General features: G+C 29.4%; 5 protein-coding genes across 8 annotated transcripts; 1 reads left to right on the top strand and 4 right to left on the bottom strand.

Moving 5' to 3' along the window:
• Positions 1-969: 969 nt before the first annotated feature.
• LOC122636581 lies at positions 970-2,901 on the bottom strand. Its single transcript, XM_043827952.1, has 2 exons — positions 1,792-2,901; positions 970-1,638 (listed from the first exon to the last, which is right to left on the bottom strand). The coding sequence occupies exons 1-2, from the start codon at positions 2,175-2,177 to the stop codon at positions 1,575-1,577; spliced, it is 450 nt and encodes a 149-aa protein (XP_043683887.1). The 5' UTR covers positions 2,178-2,901; the 3' UTR covers positions 970-1,574.
• Positions 2,902-2,954: 53 nt separating this feature from the next.
• LOC122636572 lies at positions 2,955-4,857 on the bottom strand. Its single transcript, XM_043827941.1, has one exon. The coding sequence runs from the start codon at positions 4,690-4,692 to the stop codon at positions 3,895-3,897; it is 798 nt and encodes a 265-aa protein (XP_043683876.1). The 5' UTR covers positions 4,693-4,857; the 3' UTR covers positions 2,955-3,894.
• Positions 4,858-5,626: 769 nt separating this feature from the next.
• LOC122636579 lies at positions 5,627-6,523 on the bottom strand. 2 transcript variants are annotated; one of them, XM_043827949.1, is made up of 2 exons: positions 6,341-6,523; positions 5,627-6,044 (listed from the first exon to the last, which is right to left on the bottom strand). In XM_043827949.1, the coding sequence occupies exons 1-2, from the start codon at positions 6,521-6,523 to the stop codon at positions 5,748-5,750; spliced, it is 480 nt and encodes a 159-aa protein (XP_043683884.1). In that variant the 3' UTR covers positions 5,627-5,747. The 2 variants fall into 2 exon arrangements, with proteins under 2 accessions (XP_043683884.1, XP_043683885.1); XM_043827950.1 differs by having other exon boundaries at positions 5,627-5,990.
• Positions 6,524-6,803: 280 nt separating this feature from the next.
• Positions 6,804-12,222, top strand: LOC122636561 (A-kinase anchor protein 10, mitochondrial). Of its 3 annotated transcripts, none has more exons than XM_043827920.1 (10): positions 6,804-6,938; positions 8,784-9,582; positions 9,659-9,782; positions 9,862-9,998; positions 10,112-10,262; positions 10,341-10,455; positions 10,569-10,758; positions 10,850-10,923; positions 10,998-11,050; positions 11,188-12,222. In XM_043827920.1, the coding sequence occupies exons 2-10, from the start codon at positions 9,041-9,043 to the stop codon at positions 11,275-11,277; spliced, it is 1,476 nt and encodes a 491-aa protein (XP_043683855.1). In that variant the 5' UTR covers positions 6,804-6,938; positions 8,784-9,040; the 3' UTR covers positions 11,278-12,222. The 3 variants fall into 3 exon arrangements, with proteins under 3 accessions (XP_043683855.1, XP_043683853.1, XP_043683854.1); XM_043827918.1 differs by lacking the exon at positions 6,804-6,938 and adding an exon at positions 7,937-8,291; XM_043827919.1 differs by lacking the exon at positions 6,804-6,938 and adding an exon at positions 7,939-8,508.
• An 827-nt stretch (positions 12,223-13,049) lies between these two features.
• LOC122636568 (G-protein coupled receptor 143-like) lies at positions 13,050-15,972 on the bottom strand. The gene is made up of 6 exons (XM_043827933.1): positions 15,623-15,972; positions 15,448-15,559; positions 15,220-15,314; positions 14,922-15,100; positions 14,519-14,846; positions 13,050-14,415 (listed from the first exon to the last, which is right to left on the bottom strand). The coding sequence occupies exons 1-6, from the start codon at positions 15,770-15,772 to the stop codon at positions 14,194-14,196; spliced, it is 1,086 nt and encodes a 361-aa protein (XP_043683868.1). The 5' UTR covers positions 15,773-15,972; the 3' UTR covers positions 13,050-14,193.
• Between the last annotated feature and the right edge of the window lie 1,010 nt (positions 15,973-16,982).

Raw genomic sequence — 16,982 nt, 5'->3', positions numbered from 1 at the left:
AAAGAGTTGCAACCTCGCACAAGCGATTCTTGCATATAATAAGAGATAGAAAGAGATTTGAAAAAATCATAAAAACAAAATTGGATGTCGATCATTAAAAATCCTTTTTGTTCTATGAAAGTATTCAAAACTAATAATGTGTATATATATATATATATATATATATATATATATATATACATAATGTTTTCCAAAGTCGAGAGAACACAGGGTACACTAGTTTTACAATATAATTATTATGATTATGATTATGATTATTATTATTATAATTATTAAAAAAGAAAAGAGAAAAAAACGAACAAACAAACAAACAAACAAACAAACAAAGAAGAAAAAACGAACAATTTAATGTCGGTCGTATGACAAATTAATTAATAAATAACGAAAGGAACGTTAAATATATGGATAAAATATGATCATGACAATTTAGAGATATGTATGTATGTGTCTCGTTTACTCGTTATTACAGTCATGAACGTGTTAAGAATAATAGTCAATTGGAATTTCGTTTTTATCGTATCGAACGTAAGTCAGTTTATAATTTTAAGTGTTTAACGATGAACAATATAGTCGGACGATGCTATATATGCTGCTTTATATATATATATACATACATATATACATACATATATATATATATACATACATATATATACATATATATATATATATATATATGTATATATTAGGATTGCAATATATTTGAAAATGTATTCTTGTATACACATCCTCGACTTCCAAATATAAGGACGCATATATTTTAATGATTGTATATAAACAGAAGCTGTGACGCTTATTTTCCATTATCGTGTGTTTCACAAGCCAATATAAAATTTGTTCTTACAAAATGCATTACGTGTTATTTAAAGAGAACTGTATTCGCGAAGTGTCTTCTGGAAATAATCATTTTCAAAAATAAAAAAAGAAAAAAAAAAAAAAAGAAACGAGCGATTCCACCCAATTAAATTGTACATGCAAAGGAGCATATAGTCTTAAGCATTTTTATACAAAATATTACGAAGTATTGTGATCATATACCAAAACGAAACGAAACAAAACAAAACAAAAAATAAGAGAGAAAGACGAAAACGAAAGAAAACACACATACATATACACATACGCACATACACACACAGAGAGAAATAAGTAGACAAAAATCATGAACAATGTATTTTAATTTTTAATCAAATATATTTCATTTCAAGAAGAAATTGTAGAATAAACTGTATCGAGTCCGTGTGCGTTAAGATAATCACATTTTAGATCGATAAACGGTAAAGGTGAGTATACTGTCGATTTACAAAATGATTGCATATGATATAACATAAGGATCGTTATATATATATATATATACTAAATATATAGTATTACAAACGTGCTTATGCACCTTTAATTTATTATATAGTAAATCTATTAACGAAGGCATAATCAAGAATACCTTTAAAATAATATACGTACACACATATATATATAAAATATCTATATCATAAGTAATGGATTATATATCACATTTTTATATTACATTACAGTAAGAAATAAGTCTTGGAAGATCTTTTTAGAAGTCAGTGTCGGATTCATTCTTTGTGATAAAGACGGCGTATAAAGGGAGCAAGTAGATTCATTAAACGTAAACTGGATCTGTAAAAAAGAGAAACATGGAGGTATTAATGAGAGTAATAATGATCTCGTGTTTCTTAATTATCATAATTACTCGAAAAGAAGCAGAAGAAGAAGAAGAAGAAGAAGAAGAAGAAAGAAGAAAGAAGAAAGAAAAAAATCTAAAACATATACCTGTGTGTAGATTTCGGTGAGACAGTCGGTTTCTCCGAATGTTCGATATTTGGTTTCTCATCTTCTGGTTTGGAATTGTACAAAGTAGATTCCAACAACGATATATCAGACTGATTGGTGCCAACGACATCACCTGCCAACAAAAGTGCCTCGACTGGTGCAACCACCACGACTACGCCGTCAACGTGAATACGATAATTGTCGGTACCATTTTGTCTTTGATCATAATGATCACCGGAGTTAGAGAGTGTTGTCGTTGTCGATAACGAAGAGGAAGTTGTAGATAGGGATTCCTCAATTGGCAAACACCTTACGTAAGTTCCAACAAATGCGAATAATAATAAAAGAGTTGTCGTCTTGAACAATCTCATGTTAATCGAGAACATCGTTACCACGGCTTTTAAAAGTATAATTATAGATTAATTCCTTGAAATATGCGAATTAAACGTAACGATTTTTTCTATTATATTATCTTTTGCGATCTAAGCAAAGAGAGATGTTAGAAGGAACGTCTTGACTATACGAAGGACGAGCGAGGTATGACCTCCAGCGAGTACCATCGACCAGGAAAAGATAGCTGGTCCCACCACTTTGCTCGATCATCATCCAAGTTCAAGAACCTGCCGAAGAACCGAATCGACTTTTTTGTGTCGTCGTTCTACGTCCTCGTCTTATCTCTTACGATTCTCTTTTAAAATATTCCATCTAACTTAGTCGAGTGAATGTCTATCAATTATTATCAAAAAGTTATTCCTCGTGTTAGACGTTTGATTAATCGTTGCAAAGGACCAAACAAATATCGTAATTCTCCTACGATATGTACAGTTAGATACTTAAAATATTACTTACATACGTATTTGAAATAATTTTCAGATAACATTCAGTCGACTTGTTTCCTAGCTGGATCGTCGTCCGGTTAATTGCATAAATTAATGGATTCATGCAACACTCCTATCAGATTTCGATCGTATTGAACAAACACACACTCGGACACGAAATTTGATATTCAATAGCCGATCGTCTATGAACACAGTCGAGAAATGTTCAAACCCGTTACAATCGAATCCTGTTAATATTCTCTACGGCTTCGCTGTCTTATCTTTCTATTAAGTTTTCTTTTTTTTTTTTCTTTCTTCTTTCTTTCTAAACTACCAACTGTCAAAATATCACATGTTTTGTAAGCCTTTGTAAATTGATTACGTGAGAATCAGTCGTCATCGTCGTCGTTATCGTCATCGTCATTTCTCGAACGATATAAACGAGATTTGATTTGCGAAAGGGCAACGTCCTAACGTGGCCCCCATCGAGAGTGTTCGTTTCTTCGATTCTTCCGGCTTGTGCTTCTCGTACATAAAGCCATCCACGCTTACCGTAACCTTGCCCTTGCACTCACGTTCCTCACACGTGCGCACTTACACACATTCGCAAGAATTTTACAGAAGAAATACAGTTCTACTTCCGCGTTTACATCATAAGGGATTTTCGAACAAATTGCGATCTTTCTCTTTTGTTCCTTGATTCAAAAAAAAAAAAAAAGACTAAACGTATATCTTTTTCTTTTCTTTTTTTTTGCTGTAATAAGTAACATTGTTAAAAGGATAATCAAGATGAAGGGATGAGAAAGGAGTCTTTGCAAAAAAAAAAAGAAAACAACGACGATTTATCTGACGATGCATTTATTTATTTTTCTATAAAAAAAAAAAAAAGAAAAAAAAAACAGAATAGAGAAATTTCAGAATTACTACATCTATGCCTACATATTTTTCTTTTCTTTTCTTTTTTTTTTTTAATAAATACAAAATACGTCATATCATTTATAAATACATATTTATCAATAGACGATTAGATACTTTTATTTAATCGGATCTACAATGTAATTGTTTCGTTCGAGTTCAACAAAGCTATCTGTAAAAAAAAAAATCTTTTCCTTTCCCCTCCACCTCCCAACCCTTTTGCCACCCTTCCCACAACAACTGCAAGACTTCAATTCAATATACCCAAAAACAGACAGACGAGATAATTAAATATAAAAACATGTTCTATCCTAATATTATTCTAAACGATAGGGTCAACAGTCGATCTGTCGTTACGTTGCAGTTTCGTTCATTGAAGTTTGTTCACCGTGTTAGCCGAGTCCTGTTGACCGGACGATGTCCTTTCGACCTCCTGCTTCAAAGCAGATCCTGATGAATTCTCGGAAAGAGATTGTGAGTTGTTAAGTTGATCGGTCAACTCAAGATCTTCGTTTTTTTGATTGTTCAAACGTCCGTCCTGCTTTCTCAATTCTTTCAAATCCTGAAGACTCTCATTGTTGTTCTTTGGAATCCTTACGATGTCGACCTTGTAAGGTTTGCCAGTTTTAACATTTTCACTTACGTTCTCGTTCGTTAACAACGATATTGGCTCGTCCTGTTTGTCTATCTTATTTTTCTGACCGACCATCAATTGTCTCGCCATGGATTTGAAATCGAGAAAGGATAGATCGTTGAACAAGGATCCCTTGGTTACGAAAACGAAGAAGAAATTATCTAGATCGGCACGAACATTCATTTTGCCATCCTGTCGTTGATCGTAAGTAGCCGGTGCTGCATTACAATAGAAGAGGATTGACAAAGTGATAATGAACAAACTTGGTAGGATCATTTTGATTTCGATTTCTTCGTTTTCTTCTTTTTCTTTTTCTTGTTCTTCGTTTTCGTCTTTGTCTTCTTTTTCCTGGACTCTTTGATTTTGTGAAAGAGAAGGAACAAACAGTTCAACGATGCTCGTGCGAAGTTCGATCGACGACTGATGCAAGATTTCTGCTTTCCTTCCTCGTGTAACCATCACCGATAATAAAGATGATAGGAGAGGGTAAACGAAGAAATGCAAGGTGTCCAAAGAATATTCAACTGAGACCATTTACCGTTGACCAATTTTTTTTTCTTCTCTTTTTTTCTGTCCTTTCTTTTTTCTTCGCTCGTTTATCCAAGCATTATCGCTTGAATTTTTAACTGGTGATTTACGAGCTTGCTTGAAACGTCAAGATGAAATATAAATAATGAAGAAGAAGAAGAAGAAGAAGAAGAAGAAGAAGAAGAAGAAGAAGAGAATAATGAAACATGGGAAGAGCTAATGAAATGGGATAATTTTTATTCTCTTAAAACTGTAACGTAACAAAACTAATACTCTTTTTAAGTTTAAGATCGTTTTCTACGGCTATAATAAAAATTTACTTAATGAAATCAATTTTTTATCTAAATCTCATTGAATTTTTGTTAGAAACAAAAATTTGGAAAATAAAGAGGTGTAGACTATTTATATATAAAATAAAATTATACATAGGGATATAAGATAAAGTTATTTATTCGTCAAATGGTTAATTGCAAATTAAAATCGTTGACTTTATAGATTGACAATACAATTGGGACACGATGGAGAACGAAGAAAAATATATTGTAAAAGACTATAATATATAACTCTAGAAATGTTAACTAATGCAAGATATGATTACGCATTAACATTTATGAAATACATATTTAAGACGTATAATGTACTATATCTTATCAACGAATAATAGAGATTTCAAATGGTGCAGCACAATATATAGAATGAATATAAAAAACTTCAAGCTTCAAAAAAGCATGTAATAAAATCGAAGAACAAATTCGGTATAGAACATATTCGCATTTTACAATTAATAAACCTGCTCTGACAATGATTTCAACTATACTATACTATAGAAAACATCATCAATGCACAATCTCCTATGAATCTGAATTAATGATAATTTTATATTTAATTATTTATCAATAAATTTGCAATATATGGTTACACGCGCGCGCGCGCACACACACACACACACACACACAGTAGACGAATACACTTTCGTGTTTAACATTAAATAAAATAATATCGTAATTTAGAGAGATTATTCGAATGTATTTTCAAGATATCTTTCGAATAGCTTCTCTTCGTTAATGGCGGCCTTGTGATTTCAATTCAAGCCAGCCGCCTTTATTAGACGAAGTTTCCGTTTTATCTTCTATCGTCGGTATCGTTGCATCTTCCGTCGATTGTTCGATCCTTAAAGTCGTCGTTATTGAATCGTTCGTAGGTGAAATTTCTGCGGGATCCGTTTTGATGGTCGAAGAAGAAGATGTGGATGCATTAATGGCCGAAGTACTCGGCGAAGATTCAACCGAGGACGACGTCGTGGGCTTTGAAATCGGTTTTATGGTAAAGTCAGCGTAATCGTAAAAGTAATCATAATCCTATAAAATAAGAGAAAACAAAAAGAAAAGAAGAAAACTAAATAAATAAATAAAAAAAAAAAAAAAAAGAAAAAAACATGTATCAATATCTACTTACACGTTCACGAATCTTAAGAGATAAGTATATATATTATACATTTAATACGATCCTTAGAGTTTCTCATTCAAATACATATTAAACTATCTCTTGATAAAAGAGAAGAGAAAAAGAGAGACGTAGAGAAAAAGAAAAAGAAAAAGAAAATCTTATCTTATCTTATCAGACGCATACTTTTAATAATTGTATTTTCATTTACCGTGTAATCTTCGAGTATCTTGGAATCAACGAAAGCGAGTATCTTGAGATCCTTCAAGTCGATTCGGACATTGTGTTCGCCGGTCTGTCGTTGATCGTAAGTCACGGTAGGTGCGGTAAGTACCGTGTCGAGGAGAAGATAAATGTGAAAACCAAATACGAAGGCGTAAAAAACAAACGACATGATGGGAAATCGTTTATCGTATAATATATAACGAAACACCACGTATAAGAAGGATCGCTCGGAGCTTCGAACAACGCGAACTTTTGTAAAAATGTGTGCGCGAACTGTACGTCGTAGATGATGAGGAAGAAGAAGAAGAAGAAGAAGAAGAAGAAGAAGAAAAGGAAGAGGAAGAAGAGACTCTCAAAGTTCGAGCAAAATTTTCACTGCGAGAATCACCTTCGTTTAATCTATACGTACTACCTCTATTCCTGAACGAAAAACCGGTATTCCTTTCGCGGTTGAACGCTCGAGAGAAGCTACGATACCTCATCGATGGCCTCCTCGATGGCCTCTCTTCGGTAGCCTCTTCTGTACTTCTTACTGTCCGGACATTGGCCTCTTGTCTTCGAGTCCACCTGTCTTCTCTTCTATAGTACGTTTCAAAATAACATGGCTACCACGTACAATTACGTGTTATGCTTAACCATTTTGTATGACACGTTAAATATTTATTTATTTATGTTATATATATATATATATATAATTTATAGATATTGCGCCCGCGCGATATTTTATTATATTATACACATTACACGTACGATACGTTTAAAAATAACACGCAGCATATAAAAATCTAAATACAGAGATCATATGTATATAACGACTCGATAGACGTTTGTTCTATAGTACGTTTCAAAATAACGCGCCAATACATACGTTTATATACGTTGTAATATATCTATATAAAATATTTCGTGTCGTTTCTTAACGAAGATATATATATATATATATATCTGTGTGTGTGTGTGTGTGTGTGTGTATTTATGTTATTTGTTTTCTTTTCTCTTTTGAACTTTTAAACGCGCTATATAAAAACAACGCTCGTATTCCTCACACGAAACATGCAAATTAAAATACGACACCAAGATTAACTTCGAATCGAGAATACGTTATTTTGATACGATACGAGACACGAATACCAAAGTTATGAGAGGTTATCCACACCTTCAAAGAATTCAATTCTCATGAATTGATTATGTGTGGGAGAGACAAACGTATCTTCCTTGGGATTGCCTTCTCGAAGTTGAGAAAATATTTGACCTTTAACGCGATATGTACGGACTTACCTTCTTTGAACTTTCGATCGAATAACTCGAGTCGAATCCTTCTCTTTATCCTAGATCGTTCTGGTATCACATAGAAACACAACGAAACGCACATATGAGATAATCAATCGTTCGTCCTTCGAACGCGTTGATGCGCGACGTTAAAATATTTTAAAGATTTCTTTTTGTTATTATATATATATATATATTTTTTTTTTAGTTTCTTTTTTTTTGTAATTATTATTTACAAAATTTCGATCGCGAGGAAAAAACGATTACTTCGATTCCACAATGATGAACCGATAATAATAATAATAAAATGTATTGTTCAATCGAATAAATCGATAATTATTATTAAATCGAATAAATCGATAAAGTATCGAAAAACGCCAAACAATAATTCCGGCATGGTGTGTCGCATAATATAAAAAGTTTAGCGCGGAAGTGCCAGGAGCGTGCAAGACGCAAATAAATCTAATTAGCGTTGCTAAGGAAATCGGATTTATTTTGTAATACAGATATATTTATTGTCGGACATAAAATATAGCGATACAAGTATCTCATTGCTAAAAAGGATCGAGGAAATCTCAAGGAAGGTTAACCGAGTCTCGATGTAGCGATCGTAAACGGATTCGCGATGACACTAATGACAGTTCCTTCGGATATTGCGCGTTGCATATGTATGTGATCGACGAATCTCTCATCGAAACGTTTCCACATTTATATCTTCGTAATAATATTAAAAGGAATAATAGAATCGACCGATCGATTCAAATTGTTGAAAACATCATCGACGGAAAAATACTCTATAAATTTTCCTACATTCGTTCGTCATATCGCGTTCTTTATCATGTTCCTCTCTGACGTAAAAAATGTTCCAATTTTTTAAGAAATCTGGTAATTATTTCATTATTCGAATTATTCCTGTAATTTCGTGATAGACTGATCAATATTATGAAAGGGGTAATGTTGGTTAAAAGAAACATAACCTCTTTAATCAAAACAAAATTTATTACGTTTGTTTGTAGAGACAAAGATAACTGTATTGTCAAAGTTATTTAATACTTAATAGTTTTTTTTAATTTACTCTCCGGACAGGGGAAAAGGATATTGACATTTATAGATTAAACTATACGTTTTCGTTGATCTGATATAATGTTTCTTATTTTCAGGGCAACGAGACAGGCCCAGATCATTGCATGCTTCTCCTACAAAATCAACAAAATTAGAAAAGACATTTGGAGATGAATTTGGTGATAGTGCGTCGATCTATGTACCGTCAAGTATATTGCGCAGCCTTGAGGAGGAAGAGGAAGATGAAATTCTTAAGGAAGAAAAAGACAATAAGCGACCATTTAGGTCTCAACTTTCTAAAACGCTTCCAGAGATTCTTGCAGATAAGGGTGCCCTAGGTTACTTTATCCAATTTATGGATACAAGAAATTCAATATCTCTTATAAAATTTTGGTTAGAAGTTGAATGTTTATGTGGATCGTTTCCTGACTTCCATCTTGAAGATGAAAATGTAGAGAATTTGAATTTCAAGAATGATCATACTGTGGAGTCCGATAGTTTCTCAAATTCAGTGGATGATAATGATAACTTTAATTGCGATGTACTGCAGGGTAATATTGAAAATCGTAATAGAGAAAAGGGACTGTACAATGAAATTGTAAATAGTAATGATGTAAAATCAAATTGTAATGACATGCCAAAGATTAATGAGATGCTAAGTGGTATGCGACAATCAAATCGCAAATGTGGGAATAAAAGAGGCGATATGACAAATACTAGGCAAGATGCATTAAGAATTTATAAAAAATATATTATTAAAGAAACATTGGGTACTAATCGAATTCCTGAGGAACTAAAATTAGAAATAGAAAAAGCTCTTAAGTGTGAAAACATAGAGCCTATATTACGGTGCCTATCTAACATTCAAAATATTATATTTGATGTTATAGAAAAGGAGTAAGTATAAAAAAAGTTTTTACTGTTAAGTAAAAGTATGCAAAAGTTATGGTCCTTTTTTTGTTTAAATTTATAGATATATTAATGACTTCCTGCGAAGTGAATTTCATTGTAAGCATCAAATTGATGTTCTAACAAGTGGGAATGTACAATTAGGAGACATATTATATAATGAAACTGCATTTTTTTATTTCATGGAGGTATAATCTTTATTATATTGCATCTTATATGTTAATTTTATGGTAATTTTTTTTGTACATCTATATTTATTAATTTCAGTTTATGGAACTCGAAAATAAACGCGAGCTCTTAGATTTTTGGATGGCTGCAATTAATTATAAACAAAATCTTTTAGAAAAGAAAGATCCAATAAACCCTGAGGAAGCTCAGTCTGATGCTCTTATTATATATGACAAGTAAGCAATATTTTTTACTATATGTTTTTATATATTTTGTAACATACAAGTAAATAATAAGTCAAATAGAAATGAATTTATAATGATATGTGAAACATATATCGTGTCTTCAGATATTTTAGTTTGCAAGCAACTACGCCACTTGGGTTTAATGATAAAATTCGTTTCGACGTTGAACAAAATATTTGCCGCGAGGATGGAGAGGGACCATTACCTGATTGTTTTGATAAACCTTGTAAAATTGTATATAAATTTCTCAATAAGGTATATTTTATATCTTTCCTTTATAATGGCAATTCTAACAACTTATTTACTTATTTTTCTATGTTATTATAATTTCAGCACTATTTGCCTACCTTTTTATCATCACAGCTGTATTATAAATACTTATCAGAATTGATCAGTACCATTCAAAGTAATCCATGTTCGAGTTATCAGCTCAGAATAAAGAGAGCAGGTAATCATATTTTTTTTATCTATTAAATTATCAATATTTTTTTAAAGTCAAAGATAAGTATAAAATGGAATATAGAGATAACTGTAGAAACATTATATTTAATATTATATCAGGTTCTGACTGCAGCAGTGAAGTGAGCTCTATCAGTAACAGTATGCAAAGTACCCTGCAGGCAGGGAACAATGCCAATGGAATATTATCTAGTACTAGTACTAGTACAAAAACAAGTGCACACAGTAGTATGAATATCGATACAAGGCAACTTTATGATCCAGATTCTTTATGGAGGCGTAACAAATATAGGTTCGTTTTTTAAAACTTTACTTTTTATGCATTAATTGCATTATCAAAGTTATTACATTATTTTAATTATATTGATATTTTAACAACATAGATTAAGTGTTGGCTACATCGATTACTTGGGTAGATTTATTACAGAAATAGAACCTGATCCTTGCAGAAAATATGGTAAGTTTTATTTGTATATATAGACATTTTTTCATTGAAAAAAAATTCATGTAAACAATATATAAAACTTTTAGAATCACGATTAGCGCGTGCTGTGAAAAGACTCGTAAATTTGGAGCAAGATAAGGTAAAACTTATATGCAGATTTAACGCGTTTATGGTAGTATGCAATAGATGATACTTTAGTAAACATATTTAAATTTATTGATTATTATAATACCAAGATATCATAAAATCATTATAAAATCTATTTTTAATATCTAGGCAAAAGAAGAACTAGCATGGAAAATAGCAGAAATGATCATTCGTGACATTACATCTTTGACCTTAGGAGCTACAAATCTTCCATCTTGATGGGATATACATTATGTAATATGATCTTGAAAATCATTTTTGAAGCTTTTTATATATCACAGATGCTTGAAAGCTTATATTTCAAACAATTGTTTCATTATTACTTATTACAAGTTAAAAATATGTAAGTTTGAAAAAAGTGCCAAAAAAAAGTTAAAGAAAAATTAAGTTAATTTTTAGTTCGGTTACAATTTAAGTTTAACATTTTATTTCAAACAATCTCGGAGCACCGTTTAACAATTTTCAGTTTTCGAATTAAATTGTTTGATATTAGTAGATTATAAAAATGAAGTTTTAGTATATGAAAATCTTGTGTGTGATATATATTGCGATTAGATAGTAATATTTTAGTACAATTATTTCACTTCAGTTATAAAATATAAAAAAAATAAGATATATATATATATATATCAGAATCAAAGTAAATTCATTGTATATAATGATATCTTGCAAATATGAAAGTAACAATTTGAAAAGACAGGATAGTGTTATTTACTGCTTTATATTTTTTATTCTTTCTATAAATTATCTCTCGATTAACATTTTTTTTTTTATATATTGTTTTAACTTAACTATAATTCCTTACAATGTTAAAAATTATGCTACAGTTTATTTTATCTTACTATATTTTTCATACATGTATCAAACTTGATACAGATAACACAGCGAATTAGGAGAAGATATTATGGTAGGAGAAAACATAATGGAAATAATGATACAAGTTACACGAGTTTCTCTTTACAAGAATTTTAAGAGTATGTACTTGATACAAAATTATCAGCAAATGAAGTCAATGAAAGATCGTTCATATTTGTGAATAAAGCTGTAGATATATTATGCAAGAGTCGCTGTAGAACGGCACAAATCAAACCACTTATGTTCTTAAGTTTACTGAATTTAAATGTGTGTGTGTGTCTATATATATATATATATATATATATATATATATACACACACACACACACACGTTTCCATTTTAAATTATAAATAATACTCCACTGATTATAAGGCATAATTATTATCAATTTTTATTCTCATATGAGATTATATAAAAGTATTAACCTTGAATCTATCAATTAAATACGTAATCATTAAGTATATCATAAATTAATTTGCATAGGGCATTTTTTTGAACATTTTTGATGTTAATTATTATTTATTTAAACACTTCTTTTTTTATTGTTGTTTTTTTATATTATATTACAGAACATGAATTTCTTTCTATATTTTATTGATACTGATATAATATTTTAAACGTAAAAAAATTAAAAAAGAAAGTAAGTTACATATTAATTGCAGCAGTTGAATGATAAAAACACGTATACCTTTCATTTACGTTCTTCTTTGTATAATTTGATAATTAATTGATGAATAATAGCGAATTTTTTTTTTACAGTTAATAGAGATTACAAATTTATTTTGTGCGATAGCATAAACAAAGTTAGGAAATTGTATATATTAATATCTGTAATATATAATATAATATTGAACAACATATACACATATACATATATACAGATAAAATAAATCAATTAAGAATTAGTTTATTAGAAGTAAATTGTAGGTTTATTTTCGCGTATATATAAAACGAGAAAATTGTACATTATGTATAAGAAAAAAAAAAAAAAAATCATTAAAATTCATAAAAGTATACCATATTTGAAAATATACTATCATAAATGATAAGCTGATAGATCAAAATTGTGATGTTAATAATACATATTTACTGCTGCTTGCTGGTTCCTTTTTATACTATATTACTAAACAACTAATTATTAATTTTTTAGAAGCCTGTAATTCTAGATAAAACAATATTTCTATAAAACTTACATTTGTTAATATAGAATGAATGTAAGATATTTTTTGTGGAAGATGTATATGTGAAATTAACAGCAATACTATATTTGTTTTATATTTATTGTTTTTACTACTTATGTATAATCTCTGAATATTTCAGCAAGTTTGTTTGTAATACAATGGTGCTAATAATACAAATCCATTTTTTTAGATAAAAGAGTACTAACATTTTATTATCAAAATACATGATATTTATCAGTTACATTTTTAACAACAATGTATACAGTACTTATTTTTAACTGAAAATATCTATTAATATTAATGATAAATATTGCAGTGTACAAGTATGTATAAAGAGTTTTAAAATCAAATGTAATAAATTATAAAAATCTAGATCCTCTATATATGCACTTTTTAAAAGATACATAATTTTTCTGTAAAACTTTTGATTTTATTTGTCAATTTGATCCAGTTTAAAAAATCAAATATACTAATATATAATTAATTTGTTTATTTTTTGTATACGTAGTAAACTTTACCATTAATGTTCAGTAATAAATATAAAATAAAATCTGTTGAATGTACAAAATGTACTAATAATAGAATAATTGTATATATGTGTACACTATATTCTTACATGTATAAAATAAATTCCTTGTATTTATTACATTTACAATATATAATTATTTTAAATGATATTATTTTTATAGTTATAAAAATAATACATATTTTAATTTTATTAAAAGCTTTTATCTTTGATTTGACTTTTTATTCCTATAAAAAGTTAACATCAACGATTTCAATAACATGTAAGTATATAAGTAGCGCATTTATAAATTAACAATTTTATAAAAGTAGTTCTATAAAATTTCTATAAATCTTTAGTCTATAAAAGTTGTCCTAATAAAATAATTAAATGTAGTCTATAATATTTCATCGTAATAATTATCTGGCAGTATTATTATATTTTTATAAGTTTTAAACATGTTTTAAGAAGATTAAAATCAAATAAATACGAACCCTTAATCTCAATATTATAATATGTACTGTATATAAAAATGTGTAATTTTATCATAACTGTTCTATACTTCTAACAATACACTAAAAGTATCACAGTTTTCATAATGATGAAGATCCATTTATACTTGTATGAGGTGTACAAGCATATTGATTTAACAGAGGAGATGATTCAGTTAAATTTATATCTGTATTCCCTTTAGAAATTTGATTTAAACTGAAGCTTCCTAATTTTTGACACCATTCTAATCGGAATTTTTCTTTTCTGCCCCATCTCTGATAAACCAATGCATTTAAAAATGCTTGAAGTGGATTTGTTACTGCCTATATATAAACATAAATCAGATATATATATATATATATATATATATATATATATTGAGTAATTATTTAAAATTATTAATATCTTATTATTTTCTTCACTTACCATCATATACCACAAAGTAATAATAGCTTTAACAGGTAACTGGAACCATAGTGTCCACAATAAGACACCATTGATTAGATTTGGTACCCAACATATATAATAAACAAGATTAATTAATGCAAATTTAAGTCTGATAGTTTGAACTAATTTTCGTTCTCGTCCTGTCATTTGTGCCAAACTATATGAAACAGCTGTTTTGAGATCACGAGTTGAAGCAATATAAAGAAGTGGATTTATTATCATAACAATTGCCAGTAGGACGTATGTTGTACAATAATTTGGAAGAATACGTAATATTGCAATGGACAATGATGTCAGGTTATGACAGCTGGAATTAAATATTATCTATTAATATTACAACAAAATTTCAATTACTATAAATAATTTAAAACTAATACATTACTTTGCATCTGGAACATATAATATTGACAAACCAAAAATTGTTAAGAAAGCAGGACAAATCCATGCAAATATATGATAACAAATAGGATGACCAGATCGATCACTAAGTAATAATTTCATATCCACAGCATAACACAATGTCCAAATCCATGTAGCCATGTAAAAATATTGTGTCCATGCCTTATAAACGAGCCATTAAAAAATTAGTAGTTCAATGCATATCATCTAAATCGTTAATAAAACTTTATCTATCTAAAGTACGAAGGCATTCTTATATAATAAGCAAATAAGTTATTTACCGAAGAAAGAGCACAAAATATAACACTGGAAGTATCATTTTCCATTGGCATAATAGATTTAAAGTTTATCCATAATGCTGATCTTATAAATATACCTAAAAAGAAAAATTATATAAGTAATAGTTCCATACTGCAATGTGTAGAAGAAAAATGAGTAATGAAAGAATTATAAATCGTTAATATATATCGCTGTAATGGAGATAACATAAAGCGACAATAAAATAACACCTAAAGAAGCAAATAAATCGGCAATTGCGAGCCATACAATAATCTCGCGTCCTCTCGATGCCGAAAAACTATTCCATCGATGAGGAAGATTTGATGTCTCACGAGGTAACACCTAAAATACAATTTTTATGCTTACATAGAAAGGTTATGTAATAATATAAATATTTCATATTACTTGATAAACAGCTCCAAGTATTCCCATTGTCGAAGAAAGCATGCACACTATATTATAAACATCTGTATTAAATTCTTCCATTATTTTAACAGCCATATCGGTTTTATTCGTATGGCGACAACAAAAAGTCTGTATCGTTGGATCAGCCATGTTATTAGGAATATCAAAGGTATTATATAAATTAATACATATCAATTACAATTATGCATTATTCCTGGTTTTAAAAAGAAAGCAAACTAAATAGTAACGATAATAGTATATCTAAAATATACATATAACTCTTAACATACATGAATAGTAAGATAATTTAATCTTTCGATATATATAAATCTCGAAAAATCTCGAACTCGAGTTCTTTATCTAGCATCTAATGACAACAAATCGAAAGCTTGAGCGATTTTAAAAATTATCGAGATAGTATTCTTTTGCATTCGGAGGAATAAATATCGTAGCTCTCTCTTTTCATATGTCTAACCTTAAATAATTAATATTTCCGACAATATAATAATTATTTAAACGATACATGACAAGGAGAAAAATAAACTAGTACTTAAAAAATAAATTTAAACATTACATAGCATGTAAGACATGTTAAATATCAAATAAAATTAAAGTAATATTTAAATAAATTAAGATTTTTACCGCGCGATCGTCGTTTGTTTTAACAAACGAAACAGTACTTTTCATTGGCTTTGATTGTAACCAAACAGTTTTTTTCTTGGACTTTGACGCATTATGATCGAAAGAGATTCTTTCCAAAAGGTAAACTTAAAAAAATCATACTCTGACTATTATTTTATAATTATTTAAATAATTTCAATAGTACACGGAGTATAATTACTTAATATTTAAACAATAGCACGTTTATTTAAACATTTCATAACTCGAAACACGCGAAAAACTTCAAATAACCTTAATTTAAAATTTCCAGATTGAAAAATTTTGATCTCGTAATACATGACTACGCACGATGTCAACAAAATCGTAGCTCTGGTCGACTTCAATAGTTATTGGATCAGTCTGTCTATATATTCCGGATAGAAAACATCAAAGTTATCACAGGATGTCTTCCTGCAAGTAACAACGAAAAATTAATGTAAGTATATTATTATATCACTCATTCTTTCAAAATTGTGAAGTGCGGATACTTGGTTTCGCGAAACGTCAACAAACCGAACCTTTGACAACTTTGACAGTTCTTGGTTCAATCTTGTTTGGAATTTCGACGAGTACACATCGCATCTTTCGGAGTACGCGTCTTCCGTAAGTAGTAAGAAAGAGTTAATGTAAGTACATAATTATATCAATCATTCTTTCTCTTTCATGAAGTCTATATAAATGGACCGATTTTGACAGTGAC

This window comes from Vespula pensylvanica, chromosome 22 (assembly GCF_014466175.1).
Source record: "Vespula pensylvanica isolate Volc-1 chromosome 22, ASM1446617v1, whole genome shotgun sequence".
NCBI lineage: Eukaryota > Metazoa > Arthropoda > Insecta > Hymenoptera > Vespidae > Vespula > Vespula pensylvanica.
The sequence above is the reverse complement of the archived record's forward strand: the minus strand, read 5'-3'. Positions and strand labels throughout refer to the sequence as shown.